The sequence below is a fragment of the Myxocyprinus asiaticus genome, chromosome 29 (genome assembly GCF_019703515.2).
Source record: "Myxocyprinus asiaticus isolate MX2 ecotype Aquarium Trade chromosome 29, UBuf_Myxa_2, whole genome shotgun sequence".
Classification (NCBI taxonomy): domain Eukaryota; kingdom Metazoa; phylum Chordata; class Actinopteri; order Cypriniformes; family Catostomidae; genus Myxocyprinus; species Myxocyprinus asiaticus.
In genome coordinates this window covers 94,023-117,500 of record NC_059372.1, presented here as the reverse complement: position 1 = coordinate 117,500, position 23,478 = coordinate 94,023, and the positions used below count along the sequence as shown (strand labels likewise).

The 23,478-nt window shown below is 44.9% G+C and overlaps 1 protein-coding gene across 1 annotated transcript in view; it reads right to left on the bottom strand.

The window, feature by feature from the left end:
* LOC127419819 (atrial natriuretic peptide-converting enzyme-like) overlaps positions 1–23,478 on the bottom strand; it is a 53,627-nt gene that overhangs the window by 1,824 nt on the left and 28,325 nt on the right. Inside the window, exons 13-21 of the mRNA XM_051661578.1 lie at positions 21,233–21,340; positions 20,909–21,022; positions 20,571–20,681; positions 16,129–16,246; positions 12,917–13,045; positions 12,797–12,846; positions 11,445–11,619; positions 11,028–11,299; positions 4,002–4,135 (exon numbers count right to left, since the gene is read on the bottom strand). Coding sequence (XP_051517538.1) covers positions 4,002–4,135; positions 11,028–11,299; positions 11,445–11,619; positions 12,797–12,846; positions 12,917–13,045; positions 16,129–16,246; positions 20,571–20,681; positions 20,909–21,022; positions 21,233–21,340 — 1,211 coding nt within the window. The remainder of the gene's footprint in view (positions 1–4,001; positions 4,136–11,027; positions 11,300–11,444; positions 11,620–12,796; positions 12,847–12,916; positions 13,046–16,128; positions 16,247–20,570; positions 20,682–20,908; positions 21,023–21,232; positions 21,341–23,478) is intronic.

The following is a 23,478-nucleotide window of genomic DNA, read 5'->3' as shown; positions in this document are numbered from 1 at the left end:
ACAGGTTTGCTCATTTCAAACTCATGGAAATTCACTTCGCTCTCTTCTCTCTACAGTAACACAACTTTTGAACTTTTGAACTTTTGAAACTTTTTTGATGAGAGCTAACTCCAAATCATCCGTCCTCATCCTCCTTGACTTGTCTGCTGCCTTCGACACAGTGAACCACAAGATCCTCCTGTCCACCCTCTTTGACCTGGGCATCACAGGAACTGCGGGTGGTTATGTCATATCTCACTGGCAGATCATTCAAGGTCTCCTGGAGAGGAGAGGTGTCCAAGACACACCAGCTGACCACTGGTGTTCCTCAAGGATCAGTGCTTGGACTCCTCCTCTTCTCAATGTACACAACATCACTCTGACTGATCATTGAGGCACATGGCTTTTCCTACCACTGCTATGCAGATGATACGCAGCTCTACCTGTCGTTCCAGCCTGATGACCTGACTGTCTCAGCTCATATCTCTGCCTGCCTCTCGGACATTTCGGCCAGGATAAAGGAATGACACCTTCAGCTCAACCTTGCCAAGACAGAGCTCCTCATGATCCCAGCCAACCCATCTGTTGACCACAACCTCACTATTCATCTTGCTTCAACTACACTAACACCAACCAGAATAGCCCAGAACCTGGGAGTGGTAGTAGATGACAGTTTAATTTCACCGCACACATCTCATCAACCACCCGGTCTTGCAGATTCAACAACAGGGAAATCAGACCTTTCCTGTCTGACTATGCTACACAGCTCCTGGTCCAAGCTCTGGTCATTTCAAGACTGGACCACTGCAATGCTTTGTTGGCTGGCCTTCCAGCTAACACAATTAAACCACTGCAGATGGTCCAGAATGCAGCAGCACATCTGGTCTTCAATCAGCCAAAAAGGGCTCATGCCACCCCACTCTTGATTTCACTCCACTGGCTAACTGTAACTGCCCGCATCAAATTCAATTCTTTGACTCTGGCTTTCAGGACAGCCAATGGAACTGCACCCTCTTACTTTAATTAACTTCTTCAGGTCTATGCTCCTTCTTCAGAACATTACAACAAACATTGTGATGTAAATTTCAAACCAAACATCTCATAGTTCCACATATATTGTACATTTACATGTAAATACATACACACACACACACACACACACACACACACACATATGCATATACATACATATATCTGTGCATATACAGTACTGTGCAAAAGTTTTAGGCACTTGTGAAAAATGTTTCATAGTGAGGATATCTTCAAAAATAATGGCATAAATAATTTTTATTTATCAATTAACATCATACAAAGTCCAGTAAACATAAAAAAGCTAAATCAATATTCGGTGTGACCACCTTTGCCTTTAAAACAGCCCCAATTCTCTTAGGTACACCTAGACACAGTTTTTCTTGGTTGTTGGCAGATAGGATGTTCCAAACTTCTTGGAGAATTCACCACAGTTCTTCTATCTATTTAGTCTGTCTCAGTTGCTTCTGTCTCTTTATGATAATCTCAGACTGACACGATGTTCAGTGGGGGGCTTTGTGGGGGCCATTACATCTGTTGCAGGGCTCCCTGTTCTTCTATCTATTTAGTCTGTCTCAATTGCTTCTGTCTCTTTATGTATCTTAGACTGACACGATGTTCAGTGGGGGCTCTGTGGGGGCCATGACATCTGTTGCAGGTCTCCCTGTTCTTCTATCTATTTAGTCTGTCTCAATTGCTTCTGTCTCTTTATGTAATCACAGACTGACACAATGTTCAGTGGGGGGCTCTGTGGGGGCCATGACATCTGTTGCAGGTCTCCCTGTTCTTCTATCTATTTAGTCTGTCTCAATTGCTTCTGTCTCTTTATGTATCTTAGACTGACACGATGTTCAGTGGGGGCTCTGTGGGGGCCATGACATCTGTTGCAGGTCTCCCTGTTCTTCTATCTATTTAGTCTGTCTCAATTGCTTCTGTCTCTTCATGTAATCTCAGACTGACACGATGTTCAGTGGGGGCTCTGTGGGGGCCATGACATCTGTTGCAGGGCTCCCTGTTCTTCTATCTATTTAGTCTGTCTCAATTGCTTCTGTCTCTTTATGTAATCTCAGACTGACTCGATGTTCAGTGGGGGGCTCTGTGGGGGCCATGACATCTGTTGCAGGGCTCCCTGTTCTTCTATCTATTTAGTCTCAATTGCTTCTGTCTCTTCATGTAATCTCAGACTGACTCGATGTTCAGTGGGGGGTCTGTGGGGGCCATGTCATCTGTTGCAGGGCTCCCTGTTCTTCTATCTATTTAGTCTGTCTCAATTGCTTCTGTCTCTTCATGTAATCTCAGACTGACTCGATGTTCAGTGGGGGGCTCTGTGGGGGCCATGACATCTGTTGCAGGGCTCCCTGTTCTTCTATTCTAAACTTTTCTATTTGCAAAGAAATGTTTGGGAGTCTAAAATGTATTGTTCCTATTGACACACTAAAGCTGAAGATATAAATAACCATCTTAAGACAAATGCTTTTGTGAAGCATCTTATGTGCCTAAGACTTTTGCACAGTACTGTATATATATATATATATATATATATATATATATATATATATATATATATATATATATACATACACACACACCCCGATCAGCCACAACATTAAAAGCACCTGCCTAATATTGTGTAGGTCCTCCTCGTGCCACCAAAACAGCACCAACCCTCATCTCAGAATAGCATTCAGACATGATATTCTTCTCAGCACAATTGTACAGAGTGGTTATCTGAGTTACCATAGACTTTATCAGTTCAAACCAGTCTGGCCATTCTCTGTTGACCTCTCTCATCAACAAGGTGTTTCCGTCCACAGAACTGCCGCTCACTGGATGTTTTTTGTTTTTGGCACCATTCGGAGTAAATTCTAGAGACTGTTGTGTGTGAAAATCCCAGGAGATCTGCAGTTATAGAAATACTCAAACCAGCCCGTCTGGCACCAACAACCATCCATGTTATTATCTAATCAGCCAATTGTGTGGCAGCAGTGCAGTGCATAAAATCATGCAGATACGGGTCAGGAGCTTCAGTTAATGTTAACATCAACCATCAGAATGGGTAAAATTTTTTTTATCTGAGTGATTTAGAGCGTGGCATGATTGTTGGTGCCGGATGGGCTGGTTTGTGTATTTCCGCTTGTGGTCAGTGCCAGTACATGTGTGTGACGTAATCGCGCTGGCATGTTCACGTGAGAACAGACGCTTGTGTGACACACCTGGAAGAGCTGCGCTGTTTACAACAGAGTAGAAGGAACATTGTACAGAAGCTTTGTTGGTTTTGGTTTAGATCTGTATTTGTGTCTGTTTGTTAACTCACAATGGTGCGTTTGTGTGCTCATCAAACGAGATAAAAACGTAACATGCCAATGCGAATACGCCACACGAGAGACTGCGTGAACTCCACCCTCTCCTGAATGCGCATACTGCTGCTGACAGGAAGTGATAATTTATAGTTAAAAAGTACTTAAATATTGATATTTTTCACACCAAAAGCGATCATTTCGTTTTATAAGACATTAATTTCACCGCTGGAGTCATATGGACGACATTTATGCTGACTGTCTGTTCCATTTGTAGATTCAAAAGGTCGGATCACCATCCACTTGCATTTTAAGGACCTACTGATCTGAGATATTTTACTGTTTTTCTTCAAATGTGTTCTGCTGAAGAAAGAAAGACAAACACATCTGGGATATCATAAGGATGAGTAAATTATGAGAGAATTTTTATTTTTAGGTGAAGCTGCACAGAATGCATTTGAAGTTGTTGTTATGGCAGAGTTAATTGCTGATTTAAAATATGTAATTTTATTGTAATCTTGACAATCATTTAGAAGATTTCGGTCTTTCCCCATTCAAATAGATAGGAGCTGTACTTTTATGCCGCTTGTATCCACAGCCCGGGAGTGTTCCAAAGATGCCCGCCGAGCGGACTGACTCTTCAGTCCAGTCGCACTAATGCTGATGTTACTGAGGAAATGTGCAGCACACACTCACCATGCATGAGTCGATGGTTCCCGCCTCATATCCAGCACAGAGCATCCGTGATGTGATGGTCTTCATGTCAAAGTATGACTGACACTGAGAGACCGAAATGATGCGCACCTCGCCCTCCTGCAGCTTAAATGGCACTGAAACACACAGACAACAGAGAGTCAACACATCGACAACATCTCTAGCTATACTTTAAACTAGCATTGCTAACTAACGAAGTTGGTGAGTAAGGTTAATATCACATAGCAATATTTTTCATATACAGACACATTCATAGTTTATACACAGGACAGTTTATCTGCAAAAGCACTGTGTTGACTAAAGGGATGTGTGTTTGTGTGGTTATGTGATGTAGTGGATAACTAGAGGCCTGCTGCACAAAGAATTTGGAAAAGACCCACAGCTGCCTTAACTTGGCACTGTAAAGATGGTGAAATACCACAAATGATTGTTTATCATCACATAAATACATTGTTTTTCTTCAGTCAGAATGTTTTTAAGTTGTGCTCAACAGTGCTGTCGACCGAGACACGACCAGCAAGACATTATCCATATACCATTTGATCAAAAACTCTCATTCTGCCGCTCTTATATCTCTTTTATTAGAGAATATATACAACTTTATTCAGTGTTTGGATGAAGCCACAAGCCCAAGAGAAACAAGATTCAGAAGACCCTCTGATTTCAAGAGTCAGGTCATGATAAAGGCTGAAAGTGTGTGTTTGTCCATGCGCACAGAGTGTATGCTAGCTAAGTGTGCCTGGGCCTGCTTGGCCGAATGGCTTAAACAGATAGTGACCGACAGCTCAGAGAAAACACTCGTAGTGCGCTGCAGTGAAACCAACTTACTTGCAAACTGAGTACATTTAAATGTTAGGCAAACCCAACAAAAAACCCAAAACGCAATTTTATTGGCAACCCAAATACGCCTCAAAGGATCCATCAGCTTAAACCATGTGAGCAGATTGGCATGACTATCCCATGTGAGCGAGCTGACACAAACACTCTGTATGCATTCATATGTCAGATATCATCTTGTTAGTTATTAGAAGACATATTTAGATCGCAAACACGAGTGTTTCTTACGTGTTTTTCACCCTATCTGTTGAGATGAGCTCTAGGGCTGCAACGACTAATCGATTAAATCGACAATTATCGATAATTGAAATCAATATCAATTAGTTGGATATTTAAGCACGGAGAAGCCACGTCAGTGACGTCACTTCACAGCCAAGTGAAAAATGTCCCCTTCCACCTTGAAGGCGTTGTTTCTCTCCAGCGCATCACATTTTACTGCTATTTTCTGTTCCCTATCTGTCACTCACTCGATGTTGTGTCGATGTAGTGACACTAGGGGTCACTCTTGGGAGCCCGAGACACCTCTGGTCTTTGATAAAAGGCCAATGAAAATTGGCGAGTGGTATTTGCATGCCACTCCCCTGGACATATGGGTATAAAAGGAGCTGGTATGCAACCACTCATTCAGATTTTCTCTTAGGAGCTTAAGGGTCATGCTCACTGAGCTGAATTCCCATGACTGTTCATTCACCTCTGCTGGATCTGACGGCGCATTTCAGTAGTTTCTCCCTCCTCTGCAATGGTGCACTGCAGAGAATGCCCCTGGGCGCTTCGGCAGAAATAAGAGTATATTTCTCTAAAAGAGCATATTCCTCTAAAAGAGCGGCACACACGGAACGTCTTTTTAAAGACACGTCTTTTTAAAGATGACTTTCCTTGTGTGTTATTCCTGGTTGCGCTCGTTATCTCTCGCCTTCTGACGGTCACGATCACTGTCTTTCGTGTCTGGGCACTGCTCACGCGGAGACAGCGTTCATGGATGGGTCATGTACTCATTGTGAGGACATGTCCATGGCAACGGTGTGGTCGCGGCTTGCCTTCGTAAGAAAGCAAGCCACCCCAGAGGCTCCCCGCCTCGGTCCTTTTACCCACGGGTATGAGGCCAGCGCGGCTATCACTGGGGGCAATTTGGGGACCCCAATGGGACCGCCTCCGCGGGGGGATACACCTCCCATTCCCCAGCACGCTCGTCTGCCCCGATCGGGCTTCCGGATGAATCCGCCGGCTCGTCTCACGGCGAGTTCGACCTCTTATCCGGAGCCCGCGAAAGTGATGAGCTCTCGAGCGCAGCATTGGAGAGCAGGATCGTCCAGTTGGATGCGGAAGCCTCAGCTGGGCTCCTCCTTTCGGGTGCAGTCGCCCAGTCACAGGCTGACGCAGAGATGACGACATGCTTTCCCGGGCAGAGTGGAACCCTCCACTCTTCCCTGAACCCTCACAGCTCGATGACTGGTTCCTGGGCTCGCGGCGCCACTCAAAGCCATGCCCCGCCCCCGTTCCTTTCTTCCTGGAAGTGCATGAAGAGCTGACAAGGTCGTGGGAGGCACTTTTTACTGCCCGGTCCCGATCTTTTCAGCTTCCCCGCCCTCACTACCCTCGATGGTGGGGTGGCCAAGGGCTATTCGGCAATCCCCCGGTGGAAAAACCTATGCCCGCAGAGCGCCGCCACCTGGCGTGGGTGCCCAAAGCCCCCGTCCAATGCCTGTAGGTTTACGTCGTCTCTGACGGCCAAGGCCTACAGTGCCGCTGGACAAGCCGCCTCCACCCTGCACGCCATGGCTCTCCTGCACGAGGGTAGTTCTGCCCCGGGATTGATGCAGGAACTGCGCTCGGCGACCGACCTCGCTCTCCGAGCAACGGAGGTCACGGCGCGGTCTCTCGGGAGGATGATGGTCCAGGAGTGCCACCTTTGGCTCAACCTGGTCGAGATGGGTGAGGCCGACAGGACACGGTTCCTTGCTACCCCCATCTCCCAGGCTGGCCTATTCGGCGACACCGTCAAGGACTCTGCCCAGCAGCCGGGAGGAGAATCTTTTTGTTACCTTTGCATTTAATTGCGCTGCATGCCCAAGTGGCTGCAGTACCCAAGAGTTCAGCAAGAGCGGTTTCCTTATTCCCTGGGTCACATATCCGGTGTGCACGGCTGTCATCACGACCACCGTCCACCACTCTATATGGCAGATTTGGTACTCCAGCAGCGGTCTTCTGCCCGAGAGCCCAGCTGTGGCACAAATCCGCCCCCGATGTGACAGTCTCCACGGGTCACGAGGACAGGCCTCTTCCTCCCCCGTCCCAGGCTGTTCCGGGGGTGGTCACAAGGAGCCAGGTAAGTGCTTCGATATCCTTAAACTCAGCACGGCCACGACATGGTGTGGCACCTTGTGCTCCACCCCGCCGCGAGGCCCAACCTGCCGGTACATCCGACGACGTTGTCCCTTTGGTCCTCCTTGCACGGAACTTGGACACGTGGCTTGCACTTTCCAATCCGTCGCGATTGCTGGTCCGGACCGTCCAACTCGGCTACACGATTCAGTTCGCCAGGCGTCCGCCCAGGTTCAGTGGTATCCACTTCACCTTGGTGAAGGATGAAAACGCTGCTACCTTGCGCATGGAGATCGCTACCCACCTATGGAAGGGTGCGATAGAAACTGTTCCTCTGTCCGAGATGAAGGGGTTTTACAGCCCCTACTTCATTGTACCGAAAAAAGGCAGTAGGTTGCGGCCAATCTTGGACCTGTGAGTACTGAACCGGGCTTTACACAGACTCCCGTTCAAGATGCTGACGTAAAAACGCATTCTGGCAAGCATCTGGCATCAAGATTGGTTCGTGGCGGTAGACCTGAAGGACGCATACTTCCACGTCTTGATTCTACCTCGACACAGACCATTCCTGCGATTTGCATTCGAGGGTCAGGCGTATCAGTACAAGGTCCTCCCTTTCGGTCTGTCCTTGTCTCCTCGCATCTTCACGAAAGTCGCAGAGGCAGCCCTTGCCCTGTTAAGGGAAGTGGGCATTCACATTCTCAACTATCTCGACGATTGGCTAATCCTAGCTCACTCTCGGGACATGTTGTGTGCACACAGGGACTTGGTGCTCTCACACCTCAGCCGACTAGGGCTTCAGGTCAACTGGGAAAAGAGCAAGCTCCTCCCGGTTCAGAGCATCTCTTTCCTCGGTTTGGAGTTGGACTCAGTCTCTTTGACAGCGCGCCTCACGAACGAGCGCACACAGTCGGTGCTGGCCTGTTTGAAGGCGTTCAAACAGAAAACAGCGGTTCCACTGAAACTCTTTCAAAGGCTCCTGGGGAAATATGGCATCCTCAGCGGTGGCCACCCCACTCGGGTTGATGCATATGAGACCGCTTCAGCACTGGCTTCAGACTCGAGTCCCGAGATGGGCATGGCGCCACGGGACACATTGCGTGGTCATCACGCCGGTCTGTCACCATCTTTTCAGCCCTTGGACGGACCTCTCGTTTCTACGGGCAGGTGTTCCCCTAGAGCACATCTCCAGGCACATCGTGGTTACGACAGACGCCTCCAAAACGGGCTGGGGCGCTATTTGCAACAGGCACGCAGCCGCCGGCTTGTGGATGGGCCTGCGACTGCATTGGCACATCAACTGCTTCGAGTTGTTGGCAATTCTGCTCACCCTGCGGAGGTTTTGGCCGTTGATCCAGGGCAAGCACGTGTTAGTTCAGACAGACAACAGGGCAACGGTAGCAAATGTCAACCACCAAGGCAGTCTGCGCTCTCGTTGTATGTCACAACTCGCCCGCCGTCTCCTCCTCTGGAGTCAGCAGCACTTCAAGTCGCTGCGAGCCACTCACATCCCGGGCAATCTCAACACTACAGTGGACGCGCTGTCACGGCAGGTTACCCTCAGGGGAGAGTGGAGACTCCACCCTCAGGTGGTCCAGCTGATTTGGAGTCGATTCGGACAAGCACAGGTGGACCTGTTCACCTCCCAAGAATCCTCCCGCTGCCTGCTCTGTTACGCCCTGACCGAGGCCCCCCTCAGCATAGATGTGCTGGCACACAGCTTGCCCCCTGGCCTGCGCAAATATGCGTTTCCTCCAGTGACCCTACTTGCACAGACCCTCTGCAAGGTCAGGGAGGACGAGGAGCAGGTCGTCCTGGTAGCACCCTACTGGCCCACCCAGAAGTGGTTCTCGGACCTCACGCTCCTCGCGACAGCCCCCCCGGCAAATTCCCCTGAGGAAGGACCTTCTTTCTCAGGGATGGGGCACCATCTGGCACACGCGACCATACCTCTGGAATCTCCATGTCTGGCCCCTGGATGGGACGCGGAAGACCTAAGCGGTCTACCACCCACGGTGGTAGACACGATCGCTCGGGCTAGGGCCCCCTCTACGAGGCGCCTGTATGCCTTTAAGTGGCGTCTGTTCGCTAAGTGGTGTTCTTCCTGATGGGAAAACCACTAGAGATGCACAGTCAGATCAGTGCTTTCCTTCCTGCAGGAGAGGTTGGAAGGGCGGCTGTCCCCTTCCACCTTGAAGGTGTACGTTGCCGCCATAGCAGCACACCACGATGCAGTCGACGGTAAGTCCTTAGGGAAGCACAACCTGATCATCAGGTTCCTGAGAGGCGCCAGGAAGCTGAATCCCTCCAGACCGCGCCTCGTTCATGTCCATCATTTCGGCATCAGCCTGTGACTGGCGATCGTCCCCAAAGGGGGAAGCCCAGCTGAGGCTTCTGCGTCCGACTGGACAAGCCCGCTCTCCGATGCTGCGCTTGAGAGCTCATCATCTTCGCGAGCTCCGAACAAGAAGCCAGACTCGCCGTGCGACAAGCCAGCGAACTCATCCGGAAGCCCGATTGGGGCAGACGAGCATGCTGGGGAATGGGAGGTCTGCAGGGGGATACCCGGCGGAGACGATCCCACTGGGGTCCCCAAATCACCCCCAGTGCTAGCCGCGCTGGCCTCATACTCGTAGGTAGAAGGACCGAGGCGGGGAGCCGCTGGGGTGGCTTGCTTTCTTACGAAAGCAAGCCGCGACCGCAACTTTGCCACGGTCATGTTCTTGCAGTGAGAACATGAACCATTCACAAACGCTGCTTCCGTGTGGGTCGCGCCCAGACATGAAAGACACCGATCGTGACCATCCGAAGTTGAGAGCTAACGACCGCAACCAGGAACAACACACAATCGGAAAGTCATCTTTAGAAAGATGTGTCTTTAAAAAGATGTTCCGTGTGTGCGCTCTTTTAGAGAAATATACTCTTTTAGAGGGGAAAAATGCTCTTTCAGAAAATATACTCTCTAGTTTTTCTGCCGAAGCGCCCAGGGGCGTTCTCTGCAGTGCACCAGTGCAGAGGAGGGAGAAGTCACTGAAATGTGCCGTCCAGCAGAGGTGAATGAACAGTGATATTCAGCTCAGTGAGCATGACCGTTCGGCTCCGAAGAGAAAATCTGAATGAGTGGTTGCATACCAGCTCCTTTTATACCCGTATGTCCGGGGGAGTGGCATGCAAATACCACTCGCCAATTTTCATTGGTCTTTTATCAAAGACCAGAGGTGTCTCGGGCTCCCAAGAGTGACCCCTAGTGTCACTACATCGACACCAATGTCGAGTGAGTGACAGATAGGGAACAGAAAATATGGGCTAGCCCATCGGCACTTTAAAAGAAAGCACAGTTTTTGGAAGTTACATACCTGAATATGCTGCCTAATGATGCTCGCTCATAACGACTGTGTATATGTTTAAAAATACTCACATATGATAATTCTCTCTAATGAAATGTGAATGAATAAATGGAAACAAATAAGCATCCACATGGACATCCTTGTTAATGCTTAATGTTGCAGGAAAGTGTTTATCATGCGTCTCCATTGCAATGTCCGTCCCGCAAATCAATGTTGTGGTGGATTTCTTGCATTTGTTGTTGTTGTTGTTCTTCTTCTTCTCTTTTATGGTGGTTGGCAAACAAGTTTAATGTGCCCTTACCACCTCCAACTGAATAGTCGTGATGTTGGGAGAAATTGCTGTTAGGCATTCAGCTCTGGCCTGTTAAAATTCTATGTTTATAGCACCCCTTTGCGGTTTAGAGCTGCTAATGAATAATTCACGTGGTGATTGTGCCGTTACTAACCCTATTCTGGTTGAATACCTACTGTATGTGTCAGTGTGATTGTACCGTTCACTCACTTCTGTTGCCCACGTGTCCCCAGCCCGTGATGTGGCAGTATTTGTCAGGTTTGGGTAGTTGTCCGTGGTTCGGTAGACAGATGGGTCGGACATAACTGGTCACCTCCACCTCTGACTCGAGCTCCACCACGCTGATGTCATAGTCGACGACAGCACGATTGTATCGCGAGTGAACGATGATGCTTTTGACTTGCCGTGTTTGCATGTACGGAGACGGGTGATCCAGATTATTGATGCCAAGAACAACTTTCCAAACGTCAGCACTCTCACGCCTGCAGATCAAACACATGGGTTGAAAGTCATTTACAGTCCTGATCGTGTGTACACATAGCCCATGCAGAATCTGGGAGATGTTTAGCATTTTTTTTTAAAAGAAGAGAGATCGTAAAAATGTTTTTGTATATGCATGTGTCTCACCCCTCGAAGCAATGCGCTACAGTGAGGGCCCACTTCCTGCCAATCAGCACACAGCCACAGATGTGTCCGCTCGGGTCACTCTGAAGGGAGCACTGCCACGGCCAACGCCCCGGGCGACTCGTACGCCCTCCCAGAATCCTCTTCACCATCCGAGCTGCAGGCCGACGCCCACATTCTACAACGTGTGCAGGGTCACAGAATACATGTAACGCTGTAACGTATTTCATATACAAAATAGAAGTGACTCTATTCCACTACAGTTACAATTGAAATCGTTGGTAATCAGACTACAGTTACATTAAAAACTATTTAGATAACTGAAGGGATTACTTTGAATTTTACAGCCATTTTCTTTTATTTGGAAAAAAAATTGTCTGTCTCAGACATTAAAACAAATAATATGCAGTTTGTTTGATTAATGAGCAACCTGCTGTCTAGTCACAAGACACAAGAACGGAGGAGAATACAGACATGAGCGCAATGTGTTTGTCATGGAAATACTGTTTATTTTTACATTTGGATAATTCACAGCATAACAGTGCACTGTAAACTGCTATTCGCTGCAAAAGATTCAACTTCTAACCAGAAGAACCATCTCGAGGGAAATCTCTCAATATGAAATAAATTATGCCATTATTTACTCACCATCAAGACTTTGAGTGAGGAACAAATTGAAATTTAATTCAATAATTATTTACTTGCCACATTCATTAGGAGTTCATAACAGAAGAATTTATGTCAGATTCAAGAACAAATCATTCTTTTAAGTCAGATCTTTTCAATGAGCTGGCTGATTCAGGCGTGCAATTACCCATATACGGTTATGTATGCAATATCAACGTTGGCGCCAGGGTGTCCCCTTTAAAGTTTTTCACCTGTTGGTGCCCCACTTTGTGTGGCGCCTCAATACGTTGCGTACATTGTATACATACTGTAGTTTTTGCTCCTCTGGGTTGATCTAGTTCACAAAAACAGACTGAATGATTCTCAAGTGCAGCTCAATGATTCCATCACAGTAGTTAATATTGTAAGATTATTAGTGAAAGAAAAGTGGACTTAAATTTTAATCTATTCCTCACACAATGCTATTTGATGGCTTCAGAAGACTTATGTGTAAGACACACGAGTCATATGGACTACTTGAATGATCCTTTTGTAATCGCCTTTGAAGTTTGAATAAGCTTTCAGTAGCAATTTTTTCATTTCATGGACCAAAGTATTTAGATTACAATACTTGCCTTGAGTAATCTAATGGAATACATTTCAAGTGATATTTTACATCATGTGTTCTGTAGTGGAAAACATTTTACCAATAACCCTCCCGACCCTGACTGTGTGTCACTCATACTTACCATCTTTAGTACACAGCAGCGAGATTGTCTTGTGTGATTGACAGCTCTGCCTAAAGAGAAAATATTGTTATCAGAGTCACAATTATCAACACACACTAAAGCCACTGAACACACACATACCCTCTCTTTCCCAGCATGCCCTGCAGTGGTATGATGTTGTGTTCACTCCAGTGTGGGTTGATGTGGAGCCAGCGCCTCCGAACGGCAGACAACGACCTGTCCTGAACCATTTCTGTGGAGACAGGAGAACTACACACACACAAACACAAACACACAAACACACACACACACACACACACACACACACACTTAACATGTTTAATTAAAGATCTTTCAATTCAAATGATTTTTCTTCTTTCCTTGTGTTACGCTGCATTCATGTCATATCGGAGTTACTTTTATTTCGAGATGGCAACTCGGAGGTTCTACTCGGAGCTGTTATCATCCTCGGACCTCTGAAGTGATTTGTTTCTATGGCAACAATCATAACATCAAAACAGCTTTGTTGTTGATAACAGCAGTAAATGTAACACTACATTCATTCATTCATTCATCTCTCCATGTTGTTGCAAAATATTTAAGAACAAAGTTAACGTTATTACACTTGAGACTGCTGCCTTATTGGTTCTTTTTACACGATTTCACGACTGTCAAGTTAAGGGCTATCATAGACCTCAGAGTTTACAACCTGTAATTACGAATGGACCTTTTTCTCTCTCCTCACTGCTGTTCTCCAGCGCTCTATGTTTTTATCTTCTTTAGCAAAGCTGTGAAAGTGTAATTGTTGATTTTTTCTTTTGCTGTTGGAGCAAACGAGAGAGCAAAAATTACATTTGCTGTGGTCCCCATTCACCGCCATCCTTCGCGATGTGTGAAAAGGGTCAATTCCGACATAATGTGAACACAGAATGACATTCACACAGCAGAAGACAGAATCTTGTTCAAATCATGTTATATTTTTCATTTTATTCATTTTAAATAAAACAATCACTTATTTTTCTGTGTCAGAGATATTTCCACTGAGCAAGTAGATCTAATTCCTGACATATAATCTAAGATTAATAGGGATGTCATAAAATATCGATTTATTGATCAGCACGTTATTTTATCGATATATTTTTTGAGCCATCAATGTATTAAAATTAAGATCCAGCTCTGTTCCTGCTTGGTGTCGGACTCCACTGCTAAGTGTCTCTGAGTGATGATGACTAAATGCAGCCGGTGCCAGCCAGACATCACTTCAGTCTATTATGAGAGGATGAACTGATGCCAACTCCAACTGTAAGACATGGGATACTTCATATGCCACTGCCTGAACCTTGGACTTAGGATGGACCCCACCGAACCTCACCGAAATGACCTGCCGGTTGAACTGCGATGCACCTCATTGATTTCTGCCGGCATCACCTTTGTCAATTGATGGACTACACTCTTGAAGAGTAGTGGGGTGAGCACACATCCCTGGGGGACACCAGTGCTGATCGTACATGTGCAGGAGGTGAATTCTCACTAGCTGCTGCCTGTCTGTCAGAAAGCTTGTGATCCACTGACAGATACAACAGAGAGCTGGGTTAATTTAGTCCATAGGAGAGCAGGATTGATGGTGTTAAAAGTGGAACTGAAGTCAACAAATAGTATCCTTGCATATGTCCCTGGTCTGTCTAGGTGTTGAAGTATGTAATGCAGTCCCATATTGACTGAATCATCCACAGACCTGTTTGCTCGATAGGCAAACTGCAGGGGATCCAGAAAGTGATGTCCTTCAGGTGGGACAACACCAGTCACAGATGTCAGAGCGATGGGTCTGTAGTCATTAAGTCCTGTGATCTTGTGTTTCTTTGGGACAGGGATGATAGTGGAGTGTTTGAAGCAGCAGGGAACTTCACACTGCTCCAGTGATCTGTTGAAGATCTGTGTGAAGATGGGGGCCAGCTGGTCAGCACAGGATTTTAGACAAGTAGGTGAAACACTGTCTGGGCCCTGTGCTTTTCCTGTCTTCTGTTTCCGGAAGACCTGACACACATCCTCTTCACATATCTTAAGTGCATATTGAGTAGAAGTAGAGTTGAGGAGGGGGGTACAGGAGGTGTTGGTGTTTGTGTGAAGAGAAGGTCAGAGCGGGTGTGGGTGTGGGACTAGGCTTTTCAAATCTACAGTAAAACACATTTAGGTTGTCAGCCTGTTGTTGATTCCCTACAGTGTTGGAGGATGGTGTCTTGTTGGTAAAGTCTTTCAGGCCTCTTCACACTGATGCGGGTTGTTAGCTGAAAACTGTTTTTTTCAGCTTTTCAGAATAGCTTCTTTTAGCCACTCTGATCTCCTTTGTCAGTCTGTTTTGGCCTGATTATACAAAATTTTATCCCCAATTCTGTAAGCATCCTCTTTGGCCTGATGAAGCTGCCTGAGCTCTGCTGTAAACCATGGTTTGTCATTGTTGTATGTTAAATAAGTCCTAGTAGGAATGCACATATCCTCACAGAAACTGATATATGATGTAACAGTATCTGTGAGCTCGTCCAGGTCTGTGGCTGCAGCCTCAGAAACACTCCAATCAATGCAGTCAAAGCAGGCTTGTAGTTCCAGCTCTGCTTCAGTGGTCCATCTCTTTACAGTCCTTACTACAGGTTTAGCTGATTTTAGTTTCTGCCTGTATATCGGAAGAAGATGAACCAGACAGTGATCAGAGAGTCCCAAAGCTGCTTGAGGGACAGAATGATATGTATGCATCCTTTAATGTTGTGTAGCAATGATCCACTATATTTCTCTCTCTGGTGGGGCATGTAATGTGCTGTCTGTATTTGGGCAGTTCACGTGTGAGATTTGCCTTGTTAAAATCCCCAAGAATAATAATAAGTGAGTCCGGGTATTGTTGTTCCGTGTCTGTGGTCTGATCAGCCAGCTGTTGCAATGCTGCGCTCACACACGCTCGTGGAGGAATATAAACACACACAAGAATACACGAGGAAAATTCCCGTGGTGAGTAGAAAGGCTTACAGTTTATGAAGAGTGCCATGATGTAACATTTTAATGTCACATTAGTTAAAGTTTTACGTCCTCATATATAAACGCTCCTCTAAACGCCTCCCTCAGTGGTGTGTCCACTTTCTGAATGTTCACAAACAGTATAACATTCATCAGCTGTTTTGAACTTGGAATGCTGGATTGACCAATCAACACCCAGAACCACATCTATCCAATGTACAATGTGAATTTTACTGTTACGATTGCCCCCGAAGTCCCCATTAGAAAACATGATTGATTGATTTATCTAAAATCCCTAGTTTTGTAAGTGTGTATGTGTTTGTGTGTGTGTGTGTGTGTACTGACCTTACCCTAAACCCATCTGTGTGCATGTGATGCTGCTGTGGTTTGAGCTCCATCCATCTGCACACACCTGATACTCCATCCCGGATTTATACACCACCACCAAACCCCCTTCAGACAGAGACACTGGAAACACACACATGCGCACACACGCACGCACGCACGCACACACACAAACACACACACACACACATTTATCTTTTGACTCCTCAATATATTCTCTAAATGTCAAAGCACCATTTGTTTGTAATATGCTTCAATCTCACTCAAACATGAGCAGCCTAGAAGCACATGTTTAAGATACACAAAAGATCCAGGACAGGGTTGAGTGTGATAGGACAGTAAAGAGGAGGAACACAACAATTGTGGACTTCTCTGCTGTCAGTTGTTCTCTATAGAATGCAAAAGTCTGGTTCAAGATGTAAAAATCCCATTCATTTATCCCATAGACTAATAGATTATCACAACTATTTTATGAAGGATTTTATTAAAAGTCTATGGAAGAAATGAATGGGGAAAATACTTCCGGAACCCAGACGGCTGAAAAAGTGGGCGGGCACTGTTGTACTCTATTGAAACACCTGGACTGTTCTTCTGGCACACACTGACCTGAGAGCATCATATCCTTCGGCTCTTAAACTCTTTCTCATGTCATGATGAGATTTATTTCATCCACCCCTGAAGCATCTTGTAGACTCTGAATGTCTGTCTGATGTCTTCTGAGTCTCCTGAATTTCCTCTCAAATGTAATAAATACAATCATGGATCAACATCCAGACTACAAAGTTCAGGTCCTCTGATTCCAGTTTCATCAAACCACCAACAAATGATCTTTTGACACAACTTCTCATAAAGTCTCATTCTATTTTGCCTGACTGTTCACACAAATCACATTCAGTTCAAGCAATCAGATTCTTCCCCCTTTTGGCAAGAAATGTTCACCCGTTGGGTTTCCACGTGGATGAGTTCTCGGTTTACAGCAGGTCATACAATCGCACAGCTTCTCTTCATGCAGTTCTGCTGAAGACACTCAGTATCACATCACGTTTCTATTTCAACATCTGTGATGTCATTGTGGATCTCTGTGAACTAGCAACTGATCTCAACCATGGTTACATGAGGTTTCTAGATATTTAAGCCTCTTTGAGGATCACGTCTTCCTGACCACAACAGCACCGCTGATCCAGACCTCAGTCCAGAATATTTCAGAATTTTTACACACGTTTATCTTCACTGACCCCAGTCACAGTGTGTATGATCTCTTCCTGTGCGTCAACCGCTACAGAAGACTCTCATCAGATCAAACAGACTTCTCAACAGTGTTCACCAGCATGAGACCAGTGAACCACTCTGACAGATCTCACTAACGTCATCAACAGTTTCACAGATACGATTGCACATACTTGCACACTGTGTACCTGGGTTATTTTGCACTACATTTTACATACATATTTTACTCTTGAACTTCTCTTGGATTAATGTTTAACTTTACCCTGTAACTCGTAGATGAACACTGTGATCTGATCTCTATAGTTTCTGCCTGCAGTTATTGTGCATTTGATAAATAAAATCTCCAATGTCAATTTGAGCTCATCAGAAAAGATCAAAACAATAGAAAACTATGTTCATGTCATATACTTTCTCTTTCCTTAAAGGTGCTGTAAGCAATTTTTCATGGAAAGGTATGTAAAAATTAATCCTACTCCCTGAAAGATATCACTGAAATAACTGCCCTGAGATATCACACCGATCACTGTGACAGTTATAATCTCTGTAAAAAGTAAAATAAAAAGTGTCCGCGGACCATGGACATATTTGTTCTGCAGCCAATCAGACAGCGTCTGAGGCTCTTTCTGCCTGTCAATCATTTTGCATGTTCTTATAGTGTTGTCGTTGCAGCAAATTATTGAGGCTTAATGGCATATTCTGATTTATAATTTGTCAGTTGAGGGCGCTATTTCATTACTGTTGTGTTTGTCAAGCATGGAATCATGCTTTGTGTCGGTTTCAACGGTATCGGTGCAGTATTTTGGAAAGAGGGGGTGTGGCTTATTCAATAGCTGCATCTGGTGGAAGTTCCAGAACGGCTAAAATCACTTACAGCACATTTAAACCATTAACCGCGACCTGACTGATATGATCAGTGGTCCACAGAACTGTCCGTCTTTGTATGCTAACTGTGAAGCTTTATTCAACAAACACTCAATTAGAGGTAAACCGATATATCGGTTTTGCCGATTAATTGGCACCGATTACAGATTTCTAGAACTATCTTATCTTCAAAAATCCACACCGATAGTTTTTGCCTTTTGCGCCCGGTGCTGGAGCGGCTGGGAAGGGTCCGCTGTCGTTATACAGTATGAGAGCAGCCTCTAGAGGCGAAATAAAAACGATCACTTCACTGATGCCTTGTGCTGTTTGTTTTGACATGTGAGACTACACTCTGCATGGAGCAGAACACTTCAGATGTGGATTTAAAACTTCAACAATGAAAAGGTATGTATACAGTACACTACAGTACACATCATATCATTATAAAGTAATTAATTTGTTGACTAGATGCTGCATTAGTAGAGAACAGCAATATGTTTGCCGACAAGGCTGTGAGGACGCTAACATTAAAGCTAACCTCAAGCGGTTCGAACGATGTGACAAAAATACACGCAAGTCCTACCCAAATGTTTAAATGTCACGATTGTTCCCATCTATTACCATCTATTTGCATATCCAGCTGCTCACGTTTATGCATTGGTTAGCCAGCTAAGTAGCATAATTAAAGCTAGTGACGTGAGAAAGCAAATTAATATCTTCATGCAGCCGAGAGAAACGTGTAAACAAATCAAAAACGCATCTGACTGAAATTCACTTTTTTAGTCTTCACTGTAATACGATGACTTCAGATTGATCACATTCTTGTGCTAAAAAAGGCTAGACACAGCACAACAAATACAGTTTAACAGAAAGCAGGTGTCTCAATATGCTTTTAAAGTTCTTTTTAATTAGACACATCATCTAAAAAACAGCACTCTTGCACGAGACGCGAATAAACAAAAACAAAGCGAAACAAAGACGTTCGTCTAGCACACGTTTACATAGAAAAACAAATGGATGGTTGCAAAAGTGTTTGGTGTGAACAGCCCCTTACAGTTGGTGGAGGTCTTTGGCTGTTGCGTCTTGCTCTCTTATAAGTGTTTCTCAGATTAAGCAGTGAGTTGTTTAAATGCTTTGTCAGGAAAGATGTTCAACTTGGAAATGTGTCTCAAGATCCTCGCGTTCGGTTCCAGTCTGTTGTGTTTCATCTGATTGAACAGCCTGTGCTCATAGTCTGAGTCGCTTCACCACCGAGTTCAGCTGAATACCACTGCTATCTGTGAATATTCCTACTCTACATACAACTGTACTGCATAAAAAACTATGTGGTATTTCACTGTTATTATGAAGCTTGAGTCTGGAGTAGTAGGAATCAGTGCAAGTGTAACATCATGTGAACTGTCTATTGAAGCGTTTCCCCCTCATTTTACTTTTGACTTAACATTTGAGAATATGGACCGACTAAAACTTTTTATTTATTTATTTTATGCACATTAGTTGAAAATGAAATGCTCTTTTTTAACAGCCAGGATAGAAATGTTCTATGCAATAATATAACAGTACTGAACGGTTTATGTATTTATTGCACCCTCTTGTGGACTAAGGAAACAACGTCAATTAAAAAAATCAGCTGACTTTAAAATTTTAAAATTAGTTCATATATATTAATATTTATTTAATTTGAAAAAGTACAAAACATTGGGGTCTGGGTAGCTCAGCGAGTATTGACGCTCACTACCACCCCTGGAGTCGTGAGTTCGAATCCAGGGTGTGCTGAGTGACTCCTGCCAGGTCTCCTAAGCAACCAAATTGGCCCGGTTGCTAGGGAGGGTAGAGTCACATGAGGTAACCTCCTCATGGTCGCTATAATGTGGTTCTCACTCTCGGTGGGGCGCGTGGTGAGTTGTGCGTGGATGCTGCGGAGAATAGCGTGAAGCCTCCACACGCACTATGTCTCCATGGTAACGCGCTCAACAAGCCACGTGATAAAATGCATGGATTGACGGTCTCAGACACGAAGGCAACTGAGATTCATTCTCCGCCACCCGGATTGAGGCGAGTCACTTCGCCACCACGAGGACTTAGAGCGCATTGGGAATTGGGCATTCCAAATTGGGGAGAAAAAAAAAGTACAATTCGTTTTCATGGTTCAGTCAATACTGTTTATTTTTGTAATAAAGTTCAGAACTATTTTAATTTGAGTGTTATTTTTTCATTCAGTATCAATTTTAAAAACCATCAGTCTGTTGACAGTTGTGTGTGTTTCACAGCTTAATGTCATTAATGCGATTTCACACAACAGTGTAAATGTAAAGATTTAGAGATAAAGGGAGGATTGATTGATGGATGAGTGTCTTACCACAGTTCCACTCATCAGAGCTGTCAGAGCAATGTTTCCTGCTGTCGCACCACAGTGACCGATGAACACACTCATGATTACTACACTCCAGCTCATGACTGCTGCACACCGCTGAAACACACAAACAAACACCACTGAAATATACTGCATTTTAATATTTTTTCCATTTATGTTCTCTGAAGGGTTTGAAGGGGCTGACTGCACACCACTGTAATTATTTATTTGATACCATCAATGAGACAAAGACACAGCAGGTATCAAATATAAGATGATTCATTACTAAAGTAACATTTACACATTCACATTTGTCTCTCTTGTTCTCCGTCTGTTTCACTCACAGCAGTTGTGCTCGTCCTCCTTCAGGCTGCAGTCTGGGAATCCGTCACAGATCATGTTGTGGTTGATGCAGGTTTTGTCTCCAGGACATTCCCATAATCCTCGCTCCACACAACCTACACACACACACACACACTGTTACTGTTACATTATAGTAATAATAATAATAAAACATTAGGTTTATTAGGTATGTTTGTCCCCAAAATACACCAAAAACAGTGTTTAACAACAGGAAGAGTAGTACAGTTGTGTCACTTTGAATATATATGAGTGTCAGTCTGTCTGTCTTCATCACATGCTTTGTGTATGTGAGTGTTTTCACTGACCACATGTTTCTTCATCACTATCATCATCACAGTCTGTTTGTCCATCACAGAGTTTGGATGAGAGAACACACCTCCCTGAACGACACTTGAAGTGACTGGGAGAACACTCTGACACAAAAACAAACAAACCTCACAAAAACTCATACACAGTATATTGTCTTAAGTCTTTATATCCAGCATGACTTTTATTAAGTTTGGTGCTTTTGAGGATTTCTGAGTATTTTGAGTATTTTTACATTGATGTATTTATGTACATCTTGCACATTGATACAAGATGGCGCCGCGGATGGCAGTCTCAGTGTGGAGCTCACCAATTCTTTTAATGTTTTTGTTTGTTTGTCCTGTGTTTTGTAATTTTTTTTAATCAGTTTTACCAGGGACGAACTGCTGAACATTTGGCATTTGACTTTTCAAACTCTGCTGCCTTGTGCTTCACAGAAACCTGGCTGTGTGAAGCCATTCCAGTCAGCGCATTACATCTGCCATGCTTTCAGCTGTTCAGAGTGGATTGCATCACGGAGTTAATGGAGAAAACGAGAGGCGGTTGAACATGCTTTTACATCAGTGAAAGTTGGTTAAAGAAGATGTGCTGTCCTAATTTAGAAGCGCTCTTTATCAACTGTAAGCCTTTCTACTCACCGCGGGAGTTTTCCTCGTTTATTCTAGTGTTTACATTCCTCCACTCGTGTGTGAGTGTAGCGCTGCAACAGCTGGCTGATCAGATCACAGACAAGGAGCAACAATACCCGGACTCACTTATTATTATTCTGGACAAGGCAAATCTCACACATGAACTGCCCAAATACAGACAACACATTACATGCCCCACCAGAGACAGGAACATACTGGATCATTGTTACACAACAATAAAGGATGCATATCGCTCTGTCCCTAGAGCAGCTTTGGGACTCTCTGATCACTGTCTGGTTCATCTTCTTCCGATCTATAGGCAGAAACTAAAATCAGCTAAACCTGTAGTAAAGACTGTAAAGAGATGGACCAATGAACCAGAGCTGGAACTACAAGCCTGCTTTGACTGCACTGATTGGAGTGTTTTTGAAGCTGCAGCCACAGACCTGGACGAGCTCACAGATACTGTTACATCATATATCAGTTTCTGTGAGGATATGTGCATTCCTACTAGGACTTATTTAACTTTCAACAATGATAAACCATGGTTTACAGCAAAACTCAGGCAGCTTGATCAGGCCAAAGAGGATGCTTACAGAACATTCTGGCCAGAAACACACTGACAAAAGAGATAAGAGTGCCTAAAATAAGCTACTCTGAGAAGCTGAAAAACAAGTTTTCAGCTAACGACCCTGCATCAGTGTGGAGAGGACTGAAAGACGTTACTAACTACAAGACACCATCCCCCAACGCTGTAGGAATCAACAACTGGCTGACAACCTGAATATGTTTTACTGTAGATTTGAAAATCCCAATCTCACACCCCACACCACTCTGACCTTCACTTCACACTAACATCAACACCTCCTGCAACCCCCTCCTCACCTCTCCTGCTACTCAACCTGCACTTAAGTTTTGTGAAAAGTATGTGTGCCAGGTCTTACGGAAACAAAAGACAAGAAAAGCACAGGGCCCAGACTGTGTTTCACACACTTGTCTAAAATCCTGTGCTGACCAGCTGGCCCCCATCTTCACACAGATCTTCAATAGATCACTGGAGCAGTGTGAATTCCCATACTGCTTCAAACGCTCAATCATCATTCCTGTCCCAAAGAAACCAAAAATCACAGGACTTCATGACTACAGACCTGTCGCCCTGATGTCTGTGGTCATGAAATCATTTGAGAGACTGGTGTCGGCCCACCTGAAGGACATCACTAAACCCTTTCTAGATCCCCTTCAATTTGCTTATTGAGCAAACAGGTCTGTGGATGATGCAGTCAACATGGGATTGCATCATATCCTGCAACATCTGGACAGAGCAGGGACATATGCAAGGATCCTTTTTGTGGACTTCAGTTCAGTTTTCAACACCATCATCCCAGCTATACTCCAGACTAAATTACACCAACTCTCTGTTTCCATGTCTATCTGTCAGTGGATTACCAGCTTTCTGAAGGACAGGCAGCAGCTTGTGAGACAGGGGAAACTCACTTCCAGCACCTGTACAATCAGCACTGGTGCCCCCCAGGGATGTGTGCTCTCCCCACTACTCTTCTCCCTCTACACCAATGAATGCATCGCCAAGGACCCCTCTGTCAAGCTCCTGAAGTTTG